The sequence below is a fragment of the Blastomyces dermatitidis genome (genome assembly GCF_000003525.1).
Source record: "Blastomyces dermatitidis ER-3 genomic scaffold supercont1.2, whole genome shotgun sequence".
Lineage (NCBI taxonomy): Eukaryota > Fungi > Ascomycota > Eurotiomycetes > Onygenales > Ajellomycetaceae > Blastomyces > Blastomyces dermatitidis.
In genome coordinates, this window is record NW_025544775.1 from 7,364,126 (window position 1) to 7,389,777 (window position 25,652).

Genomic DNA, 25,652 nt, shown 5'->3' on the forward strand with positions numbered 1-25,652 from the left:
TTATTACATATTCAGATATTTCTCAATAAATAATCATTTCTAATAAGAAGATAATGAATGTTTTTATAGTGTAAGAGATCTACACTGAATAGATTAATATAATATTGATAGGTCTTATATAATAAAGATAAAAATGTTAAAGAAGAAAAGAAAGAGAAAGTGTGAGAATCAGTGATCAAGATAAATATTTATACACATATGTGATGATGTACACAGTGAAGCTTTGAGACAGAAGAATATACACATGTTCATAGCAGCTGAGAATCAGCGATTGAAAATGACTGAGAATCAGAGTGTATGTTACACATGTTTGTAGCGGCCGAGAATCAGTGATTGAGAATGAAAGAATCTATGAAGTGTAATGAAACAGTCTATATAATTGATCAGGTGCAGCCTGTCACAATTAATGACAAAATGATATAATAGTTAATAAATTCACACTTAATAACTATTATTAAATCTCTTGAATAAGATAAAGAAATGATGAAATTAATCTCTTTAAACGCAGTTATAACTCATTCTTCTCTTTCTTATCACAGATGTGAAACTTATATTGCTTGAATAGAATTCTGTAAGAAATCCCGCTCCTCGCGGATTCTTTACCTCTATTTCTATCTCTCGCGTAATCAATAGGGCTAGCAGCCCTTGGCTACACACAACTATATAGACTGGAGTTTGTGAATACTATTTATAACTCAGCTTGAATGCTATTATACATTTGATTTCTACATTTTATCTTTCTATTATAAATACTTCTAGTAGTTAACAGTACATATCACACTAAGCTGTAAACATCTGAATAATTGTCTGTAAGCACTTATTCTTACATTTCAAGCTCAGTCAGTCAGCAACTGTCTGTTATGACTGAAAGAACTAGAAACTCACATGCTTCAATCTCTGTGAACTCTACTGTAGACACTCAGAAGCAGTCATCTGAATCATGAATAATCTCTGTAAAAGAAGTCTCAGAGAACTTATTAATTACTTATAGAACATCATTCTCTGCATCTGTGACAGAGAAACTCTCTGAACTCATGAATAAATCAATCTTAGTGAAGAACATTCTTGAGCATCTCTCATAGAATCAAGCTATTTTTCTATAAGAAATGCTTACTGTCTGTAAACACTCTTAAACTGAGTCTCTAGACATGATCTTCAGAGATACTTATAAACTGAAAAGAAACTTTCTTAAGCTGTGATCACTTAAGATCACTTATCAAATCACAATCTATAAAAGCTTTTACAAGTTTGTATTTAAAATTAACTCACAAGCCTAGCTGTGTGATATAAAAGATGAAGAAGCTATTATCTATATAATGACAGATCTCTATTACACTGAAGTCAAGAACTGGCTGAATCATCTAGAGAATGATTATAAGAGATTTCACTGATCTGTTCTTAAGATCTATCTAGAGAATAAGTTGAGAGACTCTGTGAGCTGAACAGAGAACATCTGAGCTGTGATCATTAATATTAGAAAAAGAGATGAAGAATCTGATAAAGACTACTCACAGCACTTCATAGAATTATAATGTGAATTGAAGTCTGTGAAAACAGAGCTCTGAAACAAGATCTGAATAATGATATTTATAAAGAGACTGAATAAAAATATGTAGAACAAGCTTATTAAGTAAGACTCTAAGTTCTTAACTCTGAAGAAACTGATAACTCTCATTCATCACTTACAGATCACTGTGAGAGTCACAGATCTGCAGAGAGTGAATCACTGATCAGCTCTGTGAGAGTCAGAACAATAGAGAACAGATTTATCAGAAAAAGATAATAAGACACAGAGAGATTTATATCTGACTACTAAGTAGAAAGAAAGAGCTTCACAAGCTTCTGTAAACAGAGTGTATAACAGAGAGATTAAGAAAAAGAGACTCTGCTTTATCTGTTCTAAATCAGAATATCTTTATATAAACTGTTCAGATAAATTAAAATAGAAATTTGAGAAGTCACAGACAGAGTCAGTAACAGTCTTCTTAAGAGTCTTAAAGCTGATATCTGAATCTGTTGCTTCTCTAATGAAAATACTTGCTTATGAAGAGAGACTGTGCTGCAGTACTGCTACTTCATAAGTATAAGAAGTATTGATAAACTCAGAATCTCAGGTCACTGTAATGTTTCTAAAGCTTGTAAAGTATATAAGCTGAAAGATGAAGACTGAGAATCTGCTCTTGTAATAAGTAGAATGTGAGAACTCAGATCTGAGAATTAAGAGACTTATAAGAGTTATCTTTGAATTGCAAGATCTCTCTGAAATCTGAAGAAGATTTGTAAAAACTGTGATTATCATAGATATCACAGATGACATGTACTTGAGACTTATATAACTTCAAAGACACAATCTGCACATAGCTGTCTATAAGTCAGATTTATAGTTTCAATCAGTGTTGACAGACTTACTTACAGAGATAAAATCAGTTAATACTGCAGAGTTAATTAGAGAAGATAAGCTCATCTATATAATGACTTTACAAGTGTCTGAGAATCTTGCAGTCATGAAAACTGAGCTTCAGATATCAGAGAAATACTGAGATCTCACAGAGATATTCAGCTCAGCAAAGACAGCTGAGCTTCTCTCTCATTATAAGAAGAATCTGATAATAGATTTGATAGAAGAGTAGAAACTCTTCTGAGAACTAATCTATAAGCTCTCTTATCATGAGACAGAGGTCTTATGAACCTATGTAAAGAAGAATCTGAAGAATGACTTTATCTAATCTTCACAGGCCTTCACAGAAGCCTCTGTGATATTTGTAAAGAAGAAGAATGAAGATCTCAGATTATATGTAGACTACTGTGACCTGAACTTCAAGATAATAAAGAGCTGCTATTCTCTGTCTCTGATTAAGAATGTAATTAACTGTCTCACAGAAGCTGTTATATTCACACAACTGAATATAATCAATGTATATACACAGCTGTAAATACAGTCAGAGAATGAATAAAAGACTGTTTTTAAAACTGCACTGAGATTGTTTGAATATCTAGTGATGTCTTTTAATCTGATTAATGTCTCTGCAGTATTTCAGTCTTTTATCAATAAAATACTTCATATATATCTGAATGTCTTCATAATAATATATCTGAATAATGTGATGATATACTTTACAAAGAAGAAAGAACACACTGAGCATGTGTGAAGTGTGTTAAAGATCTTAGATGAGACAGAACTGTATATTAAGCTTACAAAGTGCAACTTCAGTACTCACTGAATTAATTTTTGAGAATATATAATCACTGCAGATGATATTCAGATGAAATCTTCACAGATTAAAACTATTCTATTATAGTCAGAGCTAACTAGTATTTATAAGATTCAGATCTTTCTGAGCTTTGTGAATTTCTATAGATAGTTTATCTTTGTATTTATAAGAATCTTCTTGATTCTTACAGACATGCTGAAGAATGAAAATAAGAAGAAGTTATCTCACAAATAGAGAATAAAAAGATTATTAAGAAGAAAGAACTGTAAGAACTTTCTTATCTCAGAAGCTTACAGAGTCTTTGCAAGATTAAAACAGATATTCACAGATATAGTAATACTGTTTCACTTTAATCTCTTACTCTTAATCAGATTGAAGACAGATATCTTCTTCTTTACAATTTTAGAAATAGTCTCATAACTACAGTTAAATAAGAACTGAGTTTCAGTAATCTTTTTCTCATGAAAGATATAACTTATCAAGATCAACTATGATATTCATAATCAGAAGCTTCTTATAATAGTGAAATTCTTCTGTCACTGATATCACTACTTTGAGAATCTTATGATAGTGATTACTGTTAGAACTGATCATAACAGCTTATAACAGTTTACTTTAATCAAGAAACTCTCACAGCAGTAGATTTACTGAGCTCAGAGACTGAGTGAGTTCTGATTCAAGATAGAATATATCAAGAGAACTAAGAACTCAGCAGATGAACTCTCTCACAGATCAGACTATATTAAGAAGATTAGAGTAACAGATATAGAGAGACTAGAGAAGATAGAAAAGCTTCACAGAATGCTCAGACTGAGTGTTATAAAGAGATTAACTGAAGAGTCTCTCAATTTCTTATAAGAGAAGAGAAAAAAGAAAGAGAAGAAGTCTGTACAACTACTCTCTATAACACTAAGAGTCAATACTCTGAGAATTTCTATAAGAATTCTTGAAGAGAGTATCTATAATCTGAAGAGTTTACAGACTTTAAGAAGCACTGCAGAAGACCTGATATAAGAGAAAACAGAGTATAAGTCTTTATAAGATCTTCTATTCAGATTGTCTGAACTACAACTGAAGAATGAATATACTCAGTATATTTAAAAACTACTCACAGCAGAGATTAATTCTGCAGAAATAAAGAATTAAAGAGACTTAAATAATCTCTTACAAAGAGAGAACTGAATTTATGTGTCTGTGAATGAGTTTCTATGTATAGAACTCATTAAAAGGCATCATGACTCTTCTCTAGTGAGTCATTTTATAGACACTAGAACTCATGAGTTACTCATAAGAAAATACTTCTAACTGAAGATATGAGAACTTGTGAAGAAGATAGTGAATTCTTATACTATTTATCAGAGTTCACAGATAGTGTGATTCAGATTATATAAAGAACTTACTTCTCTACTCATCTTATAAGAACCTTGAAAACAGCTAGAAATGAATGCTCTTGTGAGTCTCTCTAAAAGTAAGAACATATATAATGCCTGCTTTGACAGTGTACTGATAATAGTGAATCACTTTATCAAGATAACACACTTTATACTCACTTATAAAAACTTGAAGTTAAAGAATTTAACTCACATCTTTGTTTGTAATATGATTCAGTTGTATGAGTTATCTGCAAATATTATCTCAGATAGAGAATTAATCTTTATAGAAAAGTTCTGATCTGATCTGATAACTATACTGAAGATCTCACAAGATCTAAGCACAGCTTTTCATCAACAGACAGATAATCAGATAGAATATTTGATAAGTATATTAAAACAGTATCTGTGATACTTTGTCAATTACAATTAGAATGACTGAGTACATTGATTATCACTCACAGAGTTCATATATAATAACTCAAAGCATGTCAGCACAGATAAAACCTTCTTTAAGATGCTTACTAAGACTTATTCACAGATGATCTTGATAGACTTATGAGAGTACACTATAGAGTGTGATAATGTCTGTGAACAAGCTGAGAGAATTCAGAAGATTCAGAAGAAAGTCTGTAAATTCTTGAGAAAGACTCAAGAGTATCAGAAGAGATACTATAACTTTAAGTATATTATAAAGAGTTTTAAGAAAGATGATAGAGTCTGACTGAGTCTAGAAAACATTATTATACAGAGATCTAGTAAGAAGCTGAATCTCTTATAGACAGAGTCTTATAAGATTATGAAGAAAGTTAGCTTACAGTTCTATAGATTGAAACTGTTATCTAAGTTATAAATATATAATATTTTTCATATCTCTTTACTTTATAAATATAAGAAATTCTTAGAAGAGAATTCTGTGACTCATCACTCTATCTGCAAAGTACTAGAGAGTGAAAGAGAATATCAGATTAAAGAAATTATTAACTCAGAGAAGTAAGATTATGAGCTCTAATTCAAGATTCAGTGATAAGAATATTCTGATAAGATGAATGAGTTCACTTGAGAATTATTCAGACAGATAAGATATCTGCAGAAGCTGAGAAATGACTTTCATACTGTAAATTCTGATAAGTCAGAATGATATAATCTTTACTAAGAATCTGATTATAATAAAGATATTAACACTATCATTTATAAACTCTAGTCTATAAGATAATGAATTTCTACTGAGATGAACAGTCTGCAGTATATGTAAGAAAAGAAGAAATCATATTCTTATTAAAGTTAAAAAAAAAAACAGAAAATAAACAAAGCTGTGAACATAATTTAGAGATTAATAAAGAAAAAATAAAGAAAATTCACACTTATATTCTTAATATCTGCAACACTCAATTTCTCTCACAACTATCAATTTCTCTCTTTAAAGAAGCAGAGAGTATTACATTTATAATACAGATAACTATTACATTTAATGTGAAGATTATCAAAAATGCACAGACTTCAGAGAAGCTGAATATCAGAGTGTATACAGTTATAACAGAGTCTTGAAGACTGATTATCTGTGTATATAATCAGATATCTCTTATGAAGCTGTGTCTACTCTCTCAGTTGTACTGAAGTATTCAGCTCAGAAATAATTGAGATATGAAAAGAGAGCTCATCTGCTCAGATCAACTTCTGTCATGAATTCATGACATTCACATTGTCTTGATTACTCAGATTTTGCAGGTACTCAGAGACTTATCTCTCATTGACTATGAGATTGTGAAAATGTGCTACAGTGTGAGAATCATTGATAGAGAATCTAGACATATTTACATATACCTGATCAGAGATTGTGCAGGTAGAAAGAAGATAGTCATAGACTCACAGAGCTGCAGAAGACACTGACAACATAGAGAGCTTTATAAGAACTGTTAGCTAGAGTCTGAAAGAAATTACTTATAAGAAGACTTACAGCAAAGAGAGAAACTGCACTGCTTAAAGTCAGAGACTGGTCTGAGAAAGACAGGGAATTGACTGCTGACCTGAAGATCAGATGTGATGACAGAGCTGAGAGAAATAAAGACATAATTGTGAGCAGCAGCATTCCTGCTTTATCAGCTGATAAAAAGTAATCAGAGAAGTTGCAGAGATGCTCACAAGAAGCTCAGCAGTAATCAGATATTATTTATAAAGATATTGAAATTGAAAAAAATTTTTATTCTTGAGAAGTTCTTAAATTAATACACAGATATTGTTAGAAACACTCTCTCTCTATTATCTGAGTGAAAACACTTCATGAATGAATGAAGATACTCACAGTTTATAAGAAGAAGAGCTGTTATAGAAAAAGAGAAAAGAAGATAAGATTTCATAGACAGATCTGAAATATTTATACTACTTTAGAGAGATTTACTTACACTGTAAGTGATCTCATAGAACAGTCAGATCACTCTAATAAATAAGAGTGATTATGAATCACAGATCTGAATCTTTCTATATAACTACAAAGAGTAATTACAGACTGCAGATATCTTGATTCTACAATTCTACAGAGTTAGTGAAAGAATAGAAAATTTCTCACAACTCTATAGTATCAAAGAACAATAATTTATAAGAATGAGTGAAAGATCAACTTATAAATATTTCTCTTTGATAGAGATAATCTCACAGAGAGTGATTCATCTATAAGATGAATCTGTGTGATAGTTATACAAGAATCTTGTGAAAATGATTAAGAGTCAATCAGAACTCTTCTATATAAAAGATGTGAGATGAATCTGTATAATAGTCAGAGAAGAATCTGTAGATTATAAAGAATCTCATAGAATAAGAAATTGAGTGACAGACTCTTTTCTCTTCACAGTAATAAGAGATTTTTTCTCACTGAGATTTTTTATAGATATGAAGAGTTTTTAGTGAGTATTACTGCAGTGCTGAGCTGATTCTATGAAGTTACTCAGTGAAAGACTTCACAGATAAAGTCTTAGAGAGAGAGAAATATGTAAGAAATCTCACTTCTCACAGATTCTTAATCTCTATTTCTATCTCTTATATAATTAATAGAGCTAGCAGCTCTTGACTATATATAACTATATAGACTGAAGTTTGTGAATACTATTTATAACTCAGCTTGAATACTATTATACATTTAATCTCTACATTTTATCTTTCTATCATGAATACTTCTAGTAGTTAACAGTACATATCACGCCAAGCTGCAAACACCTGAATAATCGCCTGCAAGCACTTATTCTTACAAATTCAGAGATAAGTAAATCAGATTTTACTATATTTAATATCTTCAACTGACAGCTGTTTTAAATTCATTGACTTCTGCTAAACTCTCTTTCTTATACTCAGATAGATATTCAATGAATCTGTATATTTACATCTTACTAACTTTTAAGAGAAAGATAGTAGAATCTGTATAATAATATCTAAAAATTAAATTCATGAAATATTGAATATATTCAGCTGTGAAGAAGTAAGTTTTTTTATCTAATAACTTAATTTATTATTTAATCACATTCTTCTAACTCTTATTTAATCTCTTATTAACTGATATCTTCATAGTATTCAGATTTCTTTCAGTGATATGTACTCAGAGACATTGATAAAAAATATTAAATTCTTATAAAAGAAATAGTATTTTGAATTTTGAATTTTTTTAATAGATAGTAATAACTTGCTGAATACACTCTTCAATATTTTCATCTTCATTCAACATTGTGATGATTATTAATTAATTAATGAAGATGAAGATTAAGAATTTACAAGATTTTTATCATTTCAGTGTTTTTATTGTTTTGATGTGACGCGCTCACTAGAGGTGAGTGAGTAAGCAGTGACATGAGTAATCAACTGTAGAATAGTTGAAGGTTGTATTAATAGATCTATCTACAGGAACATAATATAGTGGTGGGTCACGTGATCTAGTGGGATCGCTAACTGCAACAGCTGTAAGAGTCAACACCTTCTCTCGAGATAACAAGAATCACATACAAAAACACTCAAACCATCAAGATAGTCTGTCAAAACCAAATACAAATGTAAGATTAAACATTCCCAACTTTTACATCTGTAAGACCTAGTAAAACCATGAATTGCACAAATGCTACATTGTTTAGAGGTTTAGTGAGTTTATTCACTGTCATCTGAGTGATGAAAATGTATTCTAAATCAATGATTCTCTGATTCAACTGTCAACATGAAAAATGAAAACACATGTCAATGTGCTTACTTCAGACTGTAATGACTGCCATCTTTGTGAGATCTATGATACTCTTATTATCAGTAAGAATCTGTATCAGAGATGTGATAATGAAGCTGAGCTTAATCATGAGGTTCTGAATTCATGTTGCCTTGCGGATCATCTCACTAAGAGTCACATATTCAGTCTTATTGAAACTTAGAGATATACAAGATTGCTTCACTGAACACCATGAAATCAGATCATCTATGAGCTTAAAAACATAGCTGAATGTTGATTTTCTATCATTATTCAAGAGACTGACTTAATCAGAATCCGAGTAGCTGAAGAGCAGGTAGGAATCATCAGGGAAATCAGAGATAATGAAAAGATCAGTAGGAATGAACCCCTTATACAGACCACATCTGTAGAAAATACCCAGATTCATGATCTCTTTCAAATAATATATAACATGTAATAGAGTCTTTCAATATTGAGATGTTGAATCAATGTTCTGTTGAGTGAGTAGCAAGGCAGTGTAAGTAATATCAGAACATATTTTAACTGCAAGATATTGCAAGCAATTCACATCATGTTGATATCACTGAATTGTGAAATCAGCCTCTTTCTCAGATATAGAAGAATTATCAATACAGAATTCATTCTTCATTGATATTCTAGTGACAGCTGCATCATCAAGATAGAAATCTTTAACAAGATATTTAATATATTGACAATATATCAAATCAATTCTCTTATTCAAACAATTGATCTTCATACTCAAGTACTTAGTTAACTGATGTAGATTCTTGACTTTCAATTTCTCACTGAGTATACTTACTAGCCAATCAGCATTCTCAGAAGCTTCAGATATGATGTTGAGATTATCAATATAGATTGTCACATAGAGATGACATCTGAATATATAATATCAGAGTGCTGAATTATAAGTACTGACTGTAAATTCAAGATCACTTAACAGAGCTGTTAAATAATCATATCAGATCTTCATCACAGGGTTCAGACTGTATAGACTACTCTCAACTGTGCAGATAAGTGTTTTCAGTAAACCTGTCTCAAATTCAGTAGATTATCTCATATAGACCTTCTTAGTAAGACACTCATGAAGATATGTCATCACTATATTCACTTGATGAAGTATTCAACTGTGTAGTGCTGCTATTGCAAAAAGAATACAATTGACAGTATTAGTGATAACAGAAGTGTAGATCTCTTCTCTAGAATTCTTCTTAAGTCAGTTATCATAAATCACTCAACATGATTTTCTAAGAATATCATCAGAATCAGCATTCAAGTTCACAGGCCTATCTTTCTCAAGAAACACTCAACAGTCTGAAGCAATTGATTCATCTCTTGAGATATCTGATCTAGAGATCAAACTTCATGTATTGTATCTCTTCAGGTCAGTAATCTCATATTGCATAGACTTCTTTCAATAATCTTCTACCTCTTCTGACTGAGATGTGGCATTCTTGTAGAACTTCAGAAGGTTACCTGTAATAAGACTTGAAGTGTAAGTAGTCAGCAATTTCGCGGGCCACAATCATGTGAAATTCAGATCATTAATATCAGAAGCATCTTCATCATCAACCAGATGAATATCAAGTGCTGATTCGCTGGCATTATTAATGAGTGTCACAGATGTGACAGCTGATTTCAATTTCTCAGTGATCAGAAATCTTACATCACTACTGATAATAATCTTATCAGATTCAGGATGCCATAGATGATATATCAATGTGCCACTGAATTCAATAATACAATAGAAATCGGCATGTGAAGAAAGCTTATCCGCGGGCTGCTGGGATTCATGCAAGTGAACAAAAACCTCTGCACTTAATCAGTGAAAATGCCTTACATTCAGCAGGGTATTTGTAAGTGCACATTAAGAAATCTTATGTGAACTTGAAATCACAGAAGTCTCTGCAGTAGAGGGCCAAAATTTTGAGTTATAAAGAACTGTAGATGTGAGAGTATTATTGATTATTGTAATCACTATCTCTAGAACATCTGCTCAGAACTTCTTAGAGAGATTATCTTTCAAAAGAGCAGCTCTAATCTATTTCATGATAGTATGAATTTCATATTCAGAAACATCATTCTGATGTGATGAATATGATGCTGTTGATTCTTATTTGATATCATATGAATTCATAACTGTGTGCATACATGTGAATTGGAAAACATCATTAATATCAGTCTGTAGAAAAGCAGAGACTGTATATCTGAGATTACTCATGAATCTGAGCCACAACTCAAAGTATTGAACAGCCTCATTCTTGAACTTTAAAAAATATACTCAATGATAGTGAGTTATGTCACAGATGATAAGTATTCAGTATCTGATTTTCTGATGAAACTCTAAGAAGTGGTTAGAAAGGTCTTTCAATGTATATCTGCTATCTGTAAGATTGATATAGACCTTCTCAATGAGTTAAATAGATCTAGGTATTGATGTTTTCAAATAATCTCATATCATACCTGCCTTGACACATTCCTTGTAAAAGAACTTAGTCTTAGAACCTTTAATTGTGACTTCAGTATGAGAATTCTTGGCCATAGCAATTATAGCATCAGTGTGAATGTGACTGAGATTACAGTGCCAGTTCAAAAGAGTCTTTGATATTCTTGTATTCTTGAGGTCTGTATTTGAGACTGTAGAATCAATGTTATTAACAGTAGTAACAGCAGTCATCAGAAGATCAACTTTTCAATCAAAATTGTACTCGTGAAGCATCATCACAATATACTTGACTGCTCTGTTCAGATGATTGAAATCCTCATTGAACTCTCATTTATTGACCTTATATATGTTGTTCTGAGTGATTTAGACTGCATGAAAAATAACATCATTCAGAGCTCTGCAAATGAAAAATGAGAGAATAGTGAAAGACAATGTAAATCAGAATCCCTGATCTTCAAGCTTTGCAAATGAGAGCAGATTAACTGTAATATTAGAGATATAGTGAATATTCTGTAAGTTAATATTATCACTCTCAATCTTCAAGGTGGCAGTCTCAATCTTCTTGATAAACTCAGTTCTCTCAGTCATAGAATCAACAGAGATATTATCATTAAAAGATTTGATGTTTGAAAAAGAATGCAGCTCATTCATCATATTCAGACTTACACATGTGTTCAAATATCAAGATCTAGAGAATGGTTTTTCAGTGACTGTGAAAGAGAAATAGAACTCAATCTTTGTAATTGCTGCATTTACTGCTGATTGAGAACTTATCAAGTTATTCTTCTTCTCTTTCTTCTTATCATTCTTCTTGTCATTCTTCTTTTTCTTTTTATCAGAGTGTAAGATGAAACATCTGTCAATAGTATATTCATATCTTCTGCAGTGAGTGCACTTTCATACAGATGTGCTTTTATTCTCATCTTTGTTCTTATCTTTGTTCTTGTTCTTTTTCACAGTCACAGAATCAGTCTGAGACTGCTTTTTTCACTCAGTAATAATCTTCTTGAATGTATGATTGATCAGTTACTTCATCAAATCATTGATATCAATGTTGACAATGAGTCTCTAATCAGTGAAGAAAAACTCATTCAAATATGTCTTAACAAATAATCTTTGATAATCTTGTAGATTGTTGAGAAAAAGATCATGATATACATCTTCAGTGCTCTGACAGAGCTTCTTGTAATAGATAACAAGATAGTGAAAATATCTCTGAAAAGTAAGATAATCATTCTTCTTAACTTATAATTTTATCAATTTCTTAAAGATATTAACTTGTTCTTCTGTCAGTGATATTATATATTTCATATTAATCTTGTCTCACAGGGCTGCAGTATTGTCAGCTTTCAAGGTTTCAATAGTAATTCAAACATTTTCAACAAGACTCAATAGCATATGTCTATATAGAGACTTAGAACAGATTCTTCACTTCTCAGAGTCAATATAATATGTAAAAGAGAATTCTCATTGAGTTCTTAATAGAATATCAGTTTCATTAATAACTTCTGCATCAGTCAACATATCAATATATCAGACTTCATAATTAGAGTCATTAAATGTGATCACTGATTTAATATCTAGTGTATATTTAACTTCTTTCTGATATTCTCACAACTCATCTCTTATAGTGTCTCTTTATACAGATATAGTAAGATATTAAGTGATTTCAGCTGCAGTCATCTGATTTCATAGCATTATCTGTATAAGATTTATAAAATTGCCTGCAGTGTAATAGATAGGTTGATTTGCATCACTATTAAAAGTCAGCATTTCAGAGGTGAGAAACAGTGAAGAATTTAAAGAGTTGAAATGAACAGATTCTGTAGATGAATATTAACTCTTCTTTTCTTTATTCTGAAGCTTCTCTATTATCTCATCATTAAATTTCATACTCTGATGAAAACTGATCTCAGTCTTATCTTATAAGTCAGAAGTCTTTTTATAATGAGTAATTATTCTATCAATGAGTTGTGTAGTAAAGTATGTGATTCTGAGTCTTGAGCTGAACTCTGAAGTAACAGATGTATTACTTATATTAAGATGACTCTGCTTCTTCTAGATATGTAAAAAAAAAGTAAAAAGTAATATTCTTCACAATGAAGAACATGCTTTTTTAAAAATATAAAGTATATAAATTCACTGACTGACAGATTCAGAGAAAATGAAATATCTCTAATAAAGAGTAAGAGTCTTTTCAAAAAAGATGAACTATCTGTGTTAAAAATGTTGATGCAATATTCTATAAAGAAAAATGTGTCATTCAGACTATAACCTGTAGAATAGTTGAAGATTGTATTGATAGATCTATCTACAGTTATCTCAGCAAGCTCAGACACTTCTTCAGATATTCATTGCTGTTTTAACACTGAATTGATAATTATATTATGAGCTAATCTCAAATAAGCAATAAGCTAACTCAAATAGTAAAATCAGATTATATGAGTGATGATATCTTGTGAAGCATCTGAGAAGAAACAGTTTCTGATTGTTAGTAATACAGAAAGAATTTACTCAGTACTCTGAGTATAAAAGAGAATTTCAACTCAACTTCATAGATTCATCATTTCTGTATTATCTTGAAACCTTAGAATAATAATGTTCTCATGATGTATCTGATTTTTATATTCATATCTTAAGTTTTTAGAATAGAAGTATCATTTCAAAGTTGATCAGTGTGTTTTTGAACACAGGAATTTTGATTCAATTCCTCATACAAAAAAAAGCTCTTAGAAATTCTGAGATTAAAAAATATGATCATTTTCAAGAGTATACATCTATCTTAAATATAGATTTTTTTGAAATATTAAAGAAATATTTCTATTCTTCTTCTCTTTAGCTATAAGCTAAGGTGATTTTCAAATCTCAAAGATATGTGAGTATATAGTAATAGAAAGTCAAAGTTGAAGAATCTGAAAAATTCTTGTAAATCTCAGAAATCTTCATTGAAGATGGAATCATTTCTTCTCAGACTCTCTGGTGAGAATTGCTCTGAGCACATGACTTGTATCAAAAGTAGGTTAGTGTCATGCCGGATTAACTAGTTAATAATAATGCTGCAACCCGTTCAAACCGAGCCAGAGGGTCTGAGCCCGCTGAGATAAATCTACAGGAACATAATATAGTGATGGGTCACGTGATCTAGTGGGATCGCTAACCGCAACGGCCGTAAGGGCCAACATCAACGACATTGGTAGAGACCGCGAGATCGGGGAAACAATGTTCCTCCCCATGTGACTTTGGATGTTCCCCTGCCAACCATTTCATCCGTAACACCTCAGATGGCAGCTGTTGCTCCAACTCGAAATCATCATTGACCTCTGGCTCAAACTAGTCCTGGCGGCTTTTAGAGAATTGTCACAATATCTGCCTTACAGGAACCGAGTTCTACCCACGGAATTGGAGGCGCAAGAATGCCGAGAGGCAAAAGGCACTCAAAGCCCGCCCGAAAGAAAATCCGACCACAATGCTCGGCACTGACGCGTTCCTACGATGCATGCAAAAATCGAGCGACTTCCTCACGAGCGCGGCAGGGACTCCCAGTGTGCTGGTCTCATAGAAAGCTTGGCCTCTCAGTGGCTTTTTGCCAGGCGCCGCTTGGGGGCAGTCGCAAATGCCTCAAAAAGATTCCTTGGACCGAAATACAGCTTTGTTTCAAGCACATAGAACTTGCCTTGCCATGCTACATACTGCGTCTGCCACTCGAACTTCGTCAACAAATTTTCTCATACATTCTCAATGAATATCAGAGCAGCTATGCGAAATTTTACACATATTACAGCTTTCTCAAAGTGGCGCGTTTGAATCGTCAGATATTTGAGGATGCAACTGATGTCCTCTACCGAAAACTGGTCTGCGATATCTTCCTGTCTGGCAAGGATGTGTACATCTTGGGAAGAAAATGCCACTCAATTCAAACTGGTTCCTGGCAAAGGTTTAAACAACTTACCTTCCAATTGAATATTTCGGTTGATCATTCAGGAAGGCATGGGCCTATCCTTGAAAATGTTCAGTTGATTGCATCACATCTTCAGGGTTCCAATCTCATCAAGCTCCATATTTGTCTTGATTCGGTGTGGTTTTGGTACACGCGCCGTAGAAGTGTTGAACTTATTCGCAACTTCTTACCCTCGTACTTGGATCCATTTCGGCAGTTGGGGAGGGTGAGGGAGCTTAGTGTCGCGTTGAGCCCGAAGATGTCAGGCAGGTCGAATGAAATCGAATTGTGGATGGAAGATATGTCAAATGACTCTGAAGCCATGGCCATGGCAATGGAATGGAAAAGATATTATGAAGAATGGACTGAGAACTTGAAGCGGGAGTGCCTGGAGAAAGGCGTAGGAAAATGCTTTGAATTCTAAATCATGTAAAATCAAAGTCTTTTATTGGTAGTTAGAGAGCCATCGTACGAAGAGAGAAGCTGTAGTGAAGAGTGCACTTGAGAAAACAACAAGAAGCACAAAATAATTCATTTTAATTCTTGTTTTATCAGATAGCTTTGACATTGTAATATGCATTCAGTAACTGAGCTCTCTTTATCAGTGTAATGAGAATAGAGATGTGCACTTCTGACAGCATAAGAACAGAAGCAGTGTAAATGTGGCGGGCTGCGCCCGATCAATCATATAGACTATTCCGTACACTCCATAGATTCCTACCGCCCCATTCCCGATCGCCGATCCTCGGCCGCCACAAACGTGTATGTTACGATCACCGATCCTCGACCGCTACGAACGCGCGTATATTCTTCCGCCCCGAAGCTCCACCGCGTATGCCACCACATACGCGTATAAATATCCACTTCAATCGCTGATTCTCGTACTTTCTCTTTCTTTCCTTCTCTAACGTTTTTCTCTTTGTTATATAAGACCTATATATTATACTGATCTATTCGGCGTAGGCCCCTTACACTAGAAAAATGTTCATCATCTCCTTATTAGGAACAATTATCCACGCATCGTCTCCTCATTAGGAACAATTTTCCACTGAGATATCCGAACGCGTAACAACGCGTAAGAAATAGAGAAACAGTCAAACAGTTAAGCAGACACCGAGTCCTCAGATAGAAGCTTGCTCACCAGTCACCCTGGCCCTGCAACAAGATCTTACAAAGAGAGTAAGATTTTACAAGAGAATGTCAGTAAAAGACCCGAGAGTCCTGACACCCAGATGTATGAGATATTTCATATGATTACACATCCGACAAAACGATATAACCATGTCTAATGATAATATGGGAGAACCCTCAAGCGCGAGCATAGAGGTGATACCACAGTGACTCTGAGCAATGTTGAAATTACAACAGCAACAGATAGCAGACATGCATACAACTCAACAACTTCAATACAAAGAGATTCAATGATTAACTCATGTGATTTCAACATCTACAGAATTGAATATAAAAGTGCTGAAAGAATGCTTAGATACTTCTATATATTTCAATACTTTCAATCTCACTCTCTACTCATTATGAAGAATGAAAATGCTTATAAAACTGAGTATAGATAAAGATGTCATTAGTTCATTAATTAATCAAGATTAGTATATCAATAAATAATTGAAGAATTGTATGAAATAGAAATTTTATTCATAAATAAAAGTATATAAATTAGTGTTATAAATATCTGATAATATTATAAAATATCTTAATATTCTGTTCTAAGACACTGTTATATAATAGAAAGTATTAGATTGATTACAGAGTATTTAATAAAGAAATACTTCTCTTATAACATTTATTTCTGACTTTATTATTAAGATTCTAGAAGTAGATAATCAATCTTGAAAGAATTAAATAAAGATTAGTATACTTAAGAAGATATTAACTTTTAAACTCTTACAGACTTTTATAAGTGTAAATAAAGATCAGATTTATAAAGACTTCTACACACAGCTCTGAATATTAAATAACTATCTTATTAAGCTTAAGAATATATAGAATAGTAATAGAAGATATTACATTTCAGTAAATTATATACTCACACTAAAGAACAGTAATAATACAGACATTATAAACTGAATAGATTTAAATATCTATATATAAGTAAGAGTCTCTGCTATCTGAATAGACTTTTAAGTCTCTGAGATTACTTCTGAAGAAGTCACTGATTAATATTAATATAAAGTATATATTAACTGTAACTAGACTGACTGCTGAGACTATGAATTTCACATTTAATCTTATTTAATCTGATCTCATACATTTCTTGGCATGAATTCTGCTGAGACTGACTATCAAAAAAACATGTAAAGTGACTATATATCAGATCTTAAAATGAAATCATGACTTGAAAAAAATGAGAAAGTAGTCTCATTTAATCGCATTTAGTCTCATTCTTATGTGATTCAAAGGTTGCTTAAGCCAGCGTATGATTACAGGCGTACGCCGGCTTCTTATATATTGAATCTCGTACGCTAAATTAATTAGCAGCCACTAGGGCCTCTTTACATTTGTACATGTACACTAGTAGTTCAGAAGCAGCTGTGTTATTATCCGACAGTCATACATTCTTTCAAACCACATCCTTCCCTATCAGATTCAGTCACGCTCACATGACTATATTGTACACTCTAGCTTCATGTGGATTAGCTCGCCACTAGCATTTCATGATTGTGTGGCCTATTTCTGATCCAGCTAGTGTTCTGTGTACACTCTCACAAAGAAACTTTCACTATATTATATCACTCATTTACTAACTTTTCTCATTCTTCAATCATCTTCTTCATCATCATCATTATCAAATGCTACTATCTCATTCAAGATTTCTATTTCTTCTTCTGTTCAACTCTTTTCATCTGTTTATCTATCACATTATACATGTTTCTGACAATGGCTTCTCATTCTCACAACAAGTGTTATCATAGTGCTCATATCAGGCAGTTCATTAGCAGTAAGTGTAACATGTTGTGAAACATGATCAGGACTTGTTTATCTTCTAATGATCATCAGAACATACTATTATGAATGATGACACACCTTCTTCATCTTCTCATACACTCTCAACTGTTTTCTTCTCAGTGGGTTTCTGATCATGTTTTCTGGCACAATTTTACATGGACGCAGATGCTGATATGTTTGTTTTTATTCATATAGAATCTTCACACATTGACAGATCTGTGTTCACTGATGATAGTGAACCTGATGTTGCATCCTTGATCAAGAACTTGAAGAATGTGATAATGAAGGAATTGTCTGTGTCATGTGTGGCTGAATCTCCTGCATTCTCTCTTATCTCTTCTGCTACTTCTTTCTCTGCTGCTTTCTCCTCTGTCTCTTTCTCTGCCACTTCTCAATCTTCTACACTTGCCTCTGTGTCTAGTTCTCCCGCTCTCACTATCTCTGTTCCACAATCCCTGGTTTTGCCATCTCTGCTTTCATTACTAGCTCTCCTCATTTCAAGAAGATATTGCATAGACTTAATGAACTATGTCTCTCAGTGTGTACACTTTCACTCTTCTTATCAATCTCTAGAATGATTTATTGCACAAAGACAGTGTATGACATAATCATTTGAAGTTCAATCACAGACACTAATTATTACATTTATTTTAAATATTTATGATAAGATAATTATTCATTTATCTCAGAGAATCACCTCTCTTCTCAACAGTATTGAGATTGTAAGTCTTTTTCTTTTTCATCTTTTTCTTTCTGACACTAATTTTTCTGTTCTTAGAGAAAATCATTATGAGTTTTACTGTGTACAAAGTTGTGATATTCATAGATATCAAGAAGCTTTTTACAATTATAAAGTTCAATATTACAGATATGTCTGCTCTGACTAATATCTTTGAAATGATCAACTCATATCAGCCTATTCTCTGATGATTGTCATTCAACTTCATGATGCAGATAAAGAATATTCATGTTTTCAGAAATGAAAACACAGATGTTGTACTCTTTTACACTCACAGGTATGAGGCTTGTACACCTTGTCTGAAATATTGTCATGAAAATGAGTCATTTGCATGCTGTGTTCTGCTTTCAGTATTCTCTTATGTCTCTCTCTCTCTTTCTGAGGAGCCTTGTGTGTGTTGTAATTATATGTACAATTCTAAGGTCAGTGAGTGTTCATTCAGTAATTGTTACTCCTGCTTTTGCAATTTTCATACACTAACAATGGTTCTTAGTTGCTCCGGTGTCAGAGGCTATTCTGATCAAAGATGACAACACTGCTGAGACTACTCTCTCTCATCTTCAAGCTTCTTCCATCACTTTCTCTCCCTCTCCCTCTTCTGCAGGGAAGGTTGTGTGCACACTGAGTCATAAGCATTCAGCTCTGAGTGGCTCCTGCTGTTATTCATTCAGTTCTGTGCCTTCTCTTTCTTCTGTTTCTTCCATCTTCACTCTCTCTGTCCTGGCTCCTGGTCCTGCGGGTCCCGCACTCTTCTTCAATTTCTCTACACATACACATGTGCATTTCTATATTGGCATTCCAGCCAATCTTGCAATAAATGACATTAATGTCATATGCAGAGTGATAGAGGAATTGAAGATATATACAGTGTTATTACAAGAGCAGCTTACAGCTCTTAAATCTCTTACAGATCTCAAGTTTTGAGATTTCCTTTGTTTTTGATGTTTTTTGAATGATGTGGTGTTGGAAATAGATTAACATGTAGTGTATAAAAATGAATGAGATGTGTATAATAATATTTGTCTTTTATAACTGACTCTTACAGTTGATGACTAATTCATTATCTCTTTTCTTACACTTTTTCTTTATCTGCTAGCTACTACTCTTACACAACCTCTATATAGTACAGTGTTCAGTGACTAGATTTGACAGCTTTCATCTTTTGTAATTCTGTCTCATGTATTATACTGTCTCTCTTCACTCACTCAGATCACTACAGTGAACAGCTCATTGAAACTGACCTCACTCAATCTCTGAGTGTTCTCAGGAATTGAGATGACTTGATCTCACATGTCTGCAGATGTTTCAGATAGTTTATTCTCTGTGATCTCTGTAATTAAATTGATGTAAATAGTTGAATTCAACTCTGAATCTCTTTTTCTTCTGCAATCTGACTCATATGCAAGTCTGCTGCTTTGAGACTGCTCTTTACTATATTGCATCTGCTATCTGCAGCATGTTATTGTATAATCAGCTACAGTCTCATCACTTATTGAAGTGTGATGTTCATCTGATTTCTTCATTTCTTCTCATTCTTTCCTTGTAATTGTGAAAAGATTGAAATAAGTGAGATTATCTGATTTGTAAGTGTTTATGATTTCTCTTACTTCATGAGACTTTTTAATTATAAGTCTCTTCTTTTTCAACACTGATGATAGTGCTGTGAATAATTATAATCTGCTTGAGTCTTGAATCTTTACTTTCACAAGTCATGAATCATTGATTAAGTTGTATAAGATCTGTCTCTCTGATTCTTTCAATGTGTACATTCTCAGAGAATGTGATTTAAGTATTTTATATGACTCAAATCACCTAGATTGAAACTTCTCAGAACTCTCATTGCATACAAGAACTTATATTCTCATCTTAAGACTCAATTTCTTAACAAGTGAGTCTTGTATTCTTTTCAATTGAATTGCTCAGTTCAGGAGTAACTCATTAGCTTTTGTGTGTGTGTGGCTGATCTCTTTCAATCTTGGTTCTGCATCTGCGACTGTTGTGTCTGCAACTGCTGTGTCTGTAACTGCTGTTTTCTCTTCCACCTTTTTCAAAGCATTCTCCGGGATGCGCGGATGCAATTCATACAACAGGTAGAATGATGAACACTTGATGACTGCATGCTGCTGGATTCGCGTGGCTAATAGTGCCTGCCTGAGATATTCATCTTATAATCTTGTAGGCTTGCTCACTAGATATTTTGTCAGCATGTTGCTCAAGATTTCATTCAAGTATTCCATCTTCCTGTTCATCCGCAGGTGATATGATGTTGTTCTACAATGTCTTGTCTGTAACTGGCCCATGAAATGCCTCACTGCTCCTTCTATGAGATTTGCATCATTATCAGTTAGAATCTCGCACAGCATTTTATAGTTGACATAGATCTCATTATGTAGAAACTTCATTATCACCTTCTCTGTCATCTCTGAAACTGCTTTCACAACTGGCCAGTCAGTAGTATAGTCAATAGCAGTGATTATTCATCAATTTTCATTTGACATTTACAGCAATATATCTATGAGATTCATCTCTCATTATTTGAACAGTTATATTATACACTTCATCTGATGTTATGCTTCTTTGCATTCTAACCCTTTCTTAGATTCTTTCACAACCTGATAATTCAGGCACTTGTGAGTGTATGTCTGAATGTTCTTGACCATGCTTGGCCAGTACACTCTTAATTCAAGTACACTCATGAGTTCAGAGCTTTCTAAGTGACTGAATTCTTTGTGTATGTGAGCTATCAAGTCACATTGAAATGAAGATTCTAGATAGAGAGCTTCTGTGTATTCTAGATTGCAGTAAAGCACAACATTGTTTTTCAATTTTCTCAGTTTGAAGTTTGAAAGCATCTCTTCTACTACTTTTGTAAGATACTTGTCATCTGACACCTTGTCATTCTTCAAGCAAGAGATCATGATGTTCACTCATTCTGATTCCTTGCATTTTCTCAGTGCATTTAACATGAATGTTCCTTGTACCTGGTTCACAGAACCCTCACTTATGAAATTGAGTCTGTGACTGATTGCATCAGGCATCACTGTATTCAATTCTTTTCAGTATTTGATATGAAGATTGTATGCTTGAAACTCCAAGATTCAACATGCTAAGTGTTTGAAAGGTTTTGTTATTAATTGTAGATAGATGAGGCTTTCATGATCTGTGATCACTGTTGTTGTATACCTGTTGTTAATATATCTATCTCACAATGCCAGCACATGCTTGATTGCTAGCAATTCCTTTTCATACACTGAATAATTGAGCTCAGTGCCTGATAGTTTTCTATCATCATACATCATCAGATACAGCTTGCTGTTCTTACTCATCTGTAGAAGAGCATCTCTGATAGCTCATTCAGATGCATCTGTCTCAATGTAGAAAGATTTATTACAATCTAGTTGAATAAGCACTGAGAATGTTGTTACACATTTTCTCAGTGTGAGAAAAGCCTCTTCACACACAGCATTTCAGATGATTGAATAAAACTTCTTCTTTCACAGATTTGCATCTGTTTCTCTTAAGAGATTCAAGAGTGATGCAGATATTCATGCAAAATCCTTGATGAATCTGCAGTAATATGAGATCAATTCAAGGAACTGTTATATATGATATACATTTCTCAGCTGCGGTCAATTCACTATAACATTCAATTTCTTCAGAATGAGGTATATACAGTCATCACTCACTACATGTTTCATGAACTTCAACTCTTTCATTTCAAACACACACTTGATTGATTTGATGTAGAGCTTATACTCTGCCAGAGTTGTAAGCACTTCATCAAGATGCTTCAGATATTCATCATATGAGTTTAAAAAGACTAGAATGTCATTGAGATATACAAGGCATGAGGTTTCATTCTGTTTATGAAGAATTGTATTCATCATCATTTGAAAGATGATAGGTGCATTTGTCAGATTAAATGACATTACTAGAAATTTGAACTTTTCTCATTGTATATTAAATGCAGTTCACAGAACTGACAGTTTGTCTACACAGATCTGTCAGTATTCTGAGAGAAGATCAATCTTTGATAGATATCAGGCATTTCTGACTGTATTCAACTGTTGTTGAATCTATGGCAGTGAATATTCATTCTTGATTATAAGCTTGTTAAGTGCTCAATAATTGATACACATTTGTCACTCTTCACTCATCTTTTTCATGAATAGGACTGGAAAGCCTCACATGCTTGATAAGGGTTGTATGAGATCATATTCTAGAAGATTGATGATCTGATGCTTCTGTTCTTCAAGATGTATTTATGACAGAGGATACACATTCTGATTGACTGGTTTTGCATCCCTCATGTCAATCTCATGTACAAATCCTCATTCCAGCAGCAATTCTGATGAAAGATCTGTTTGAAAGACCTTTCTATGCTTCTTCAGAAGCTTCTTTATACACTTGTTCTCCTGCATATTCTTTATCTTGGTTTCCTCCGCTTCCGGGTCCTGTATGACATACAGAATGCTTTCAGATGAGGTCTTGTAAATCATTCTCTTTGCTTGTTGATGTATAAGCAGATTTAACTCTTCTATACCAGAGATGTGGAATGTTCTTCTCATATCAGTTGATAGAATCATATGAACCATTTTCTTCCTATCAGTCAACTGCATATGACATGTACATCATTGAATCTGCAGATTGAACCTTTGAAATTAATTGAGTCTGAGAATAAGATTGTATTTCACATTCTGCAGCTCTCATGCTCAAATATAGCAAGATCATTCTCTGAAGTGCAAGGGAACTCTTACTCTTGCAGGTGATATCAAATATCAGTTATCAGATAATCTTATGCATCAGAGATTCTTCACTTGGCAGACCTCTTTCAATCTTCAGATCATATAATCATCAATATATTGCATAGAAGCTTCTGTGTCTGCTAACACTTTTGCAGCCATCTCTCAATTCTTATTCAAGTGCCCTCTATACATTAACATTTCAGATCTCAAGATATTGAGATGAGTATTCACTTCATCATCCTCATCTGCATCTCATTCAGAAGCCTGCTTCTTCTTTGCATTCACAGAATTCAGAGGGTCATCTAACACAGGCATCTCTTTCACTTTGAAGGCTTTTCATAGAATATCAGCAAGTGTCTCTGAGCTCACTGATTCTGCTAGTTTTTTGACTCTCTTGCTTCTCTTGACTGCACATGCTGGGTGCAATCTTTTATATCATGATTTTAGCATCTGCAGTTGAAGCAAGCTCAATGCTTATAACATCAAGATTTTCACTCAGAGAATCTCTTTTTCAGAGAATTCAGTGCTTTAGTAATGGCATTCAGATCTAGATTTATCACATTCAGATGTGTGACTTGTGTTGTAGAAGTCTGATTATCTGTTCTCTGCTGAGATATACTTGATTGCAGTATTTTCTGTTGCAATTGACTCACTTATTCTCATATGATGAGAATGTTATATACTTCTTTCACTGTGTCTGATTGTGAGGTTAAGCATTTTCATTCCACTCTCAACTCAGGTGTAAGATCATGAATGAAGATCTGTAAACAGAAAGATGTTGAAAGCTCTTCATTCAATGTGAGATAGTGTAAACTGAAGTGTGTGAAGTACAATGTAAGATTACTCACTTATCTATACTCAGTGAAGTGTTTGTAACACTTGTCTCACATGTTCACTTTCTCAAAGTTGTGCAAGATTCATTTGAAAAACTCATTTCATATTCATGGAAATGAATATCACTTCAGGTCTGCAAGATTCATCTTTTTATCAGTCATTTATAATGACTTCACTTTTTCACATAGGAATATGACAGATCTTAAGACTTGTTAAAATTCTGTTGACTGTCTGTCTGTGAGTTCACATTCAATCTGATAATATGATTGCATCTGACTTAGCCAGCTGATTGCAGCATCATTTTTTCAGTCATCATTAAAGCTTGATGACTTCAGCAGATCTTTCAGCTTGATGTATTTCATGCTCAGATTCTCATCCTGCACAGCAGTCTCTGATGATGTGTACACTTCTGAAGAGGTTGTGAATAATTGTAATGAGATCTCCAGGTTCAGCATAGTTATCTGTCTGTATAAATGTTCAATCTCCTGCTGCAGGCCTAAGATCTGGTTTTCTCTATTCTTATTGATAATGGTGATTGTGTCAGTGAAGCTCTTCATAGTGAACACTTGATTCACAGCAAATGCTAATTATTGTTTAGCTTTCACCTCAGCCTGTCACTGCATACACAAGGCCTCAATTTCATTTAGAATTCTCATACATATACAGAGCTTTGATTCCAGTTCAGCTGTCTCAGCCACTTTTCTTACTGCTTCAAGTAATCCCTCTGAGAGGTTCTGTATACCTTCCAGTTCAGGTAGCAGAGAAGGATGTTGTTCATATCAGCTAGAGAAGGTATTCATTTCAGTGGTTTTCTCATTGATCATACAATGTCTATCATTATATCGCTGTATCATTATATCATTATATGATTTCTGTTATCATCGTACAACTCTGATGATGGCCACCCCCCCCCTTTTTATCCTTCTTCTGGGTAGGGAGTGGACTTCTTTGAATCTGGTTCATCACTTCCATTCTCTTTCTCACATCTCATCTGTTCACATCTCATACGTGGCATTCGTCTGGGCGTGGAGTTTTCCCCCAACAAGCAAAGCAGCATCAATCAGATGCTCTTCCACTCATCACTCTTCATACACTATCTTTTGAGGCATTCTAGGACCACACTGGCATAATAACTATGAATCACTTCATAGGCGGAATTATCACACCCTGGAGGAGCCTGTGCTTCTCACCGGTT

General features: G+C 33.5%; 2 protein-coding genes across 2 annotated transcripts; one reads left to right on the top strand and one right to left on the bottom strand.

The window, feature by feature from the left end:
- Positions 1 to 14,501: 14,501 nt before the first annotated feature.
- BDCG_02351 (uncharacterized protein) lies at positions 14,502 to 15,937 on the top strand. The gene has a single exon (XM_045417898.1). It carries the CDS (start codon positions 14,655 to 14,657, stop codon positions 15,600 to 15,602), a length of 948 nt encoding a protein of 315 aa, XP_045274604.1. The 5' UTR covers positions 14,502 to 14,654; the 3' UTR covers positions 15,603 to 15,937.
- An 8,825-nt stretch (positions 15,938 to 24,762) lies between these two features.
- BDCG_16555 (uncharacterized protein) lies at positions 24,763 to 25,014 on the bottom strand (the record flags this gene model as incomplete). Its single annotated transcript, XM_045425772.1, has 1 exon — positions 24,763 to 25,014. The coding sequence occupies one exon, from the start codon at positions 25,012 to 25,014 to the stop codon at positions 24,763 to 24,765; it is 252 nt and encodes an 83-aa protein (XP_045280001.1).
- Between the last annotated feature and the right edge of the window lie 638 nt (positions 25,015 to 25,652).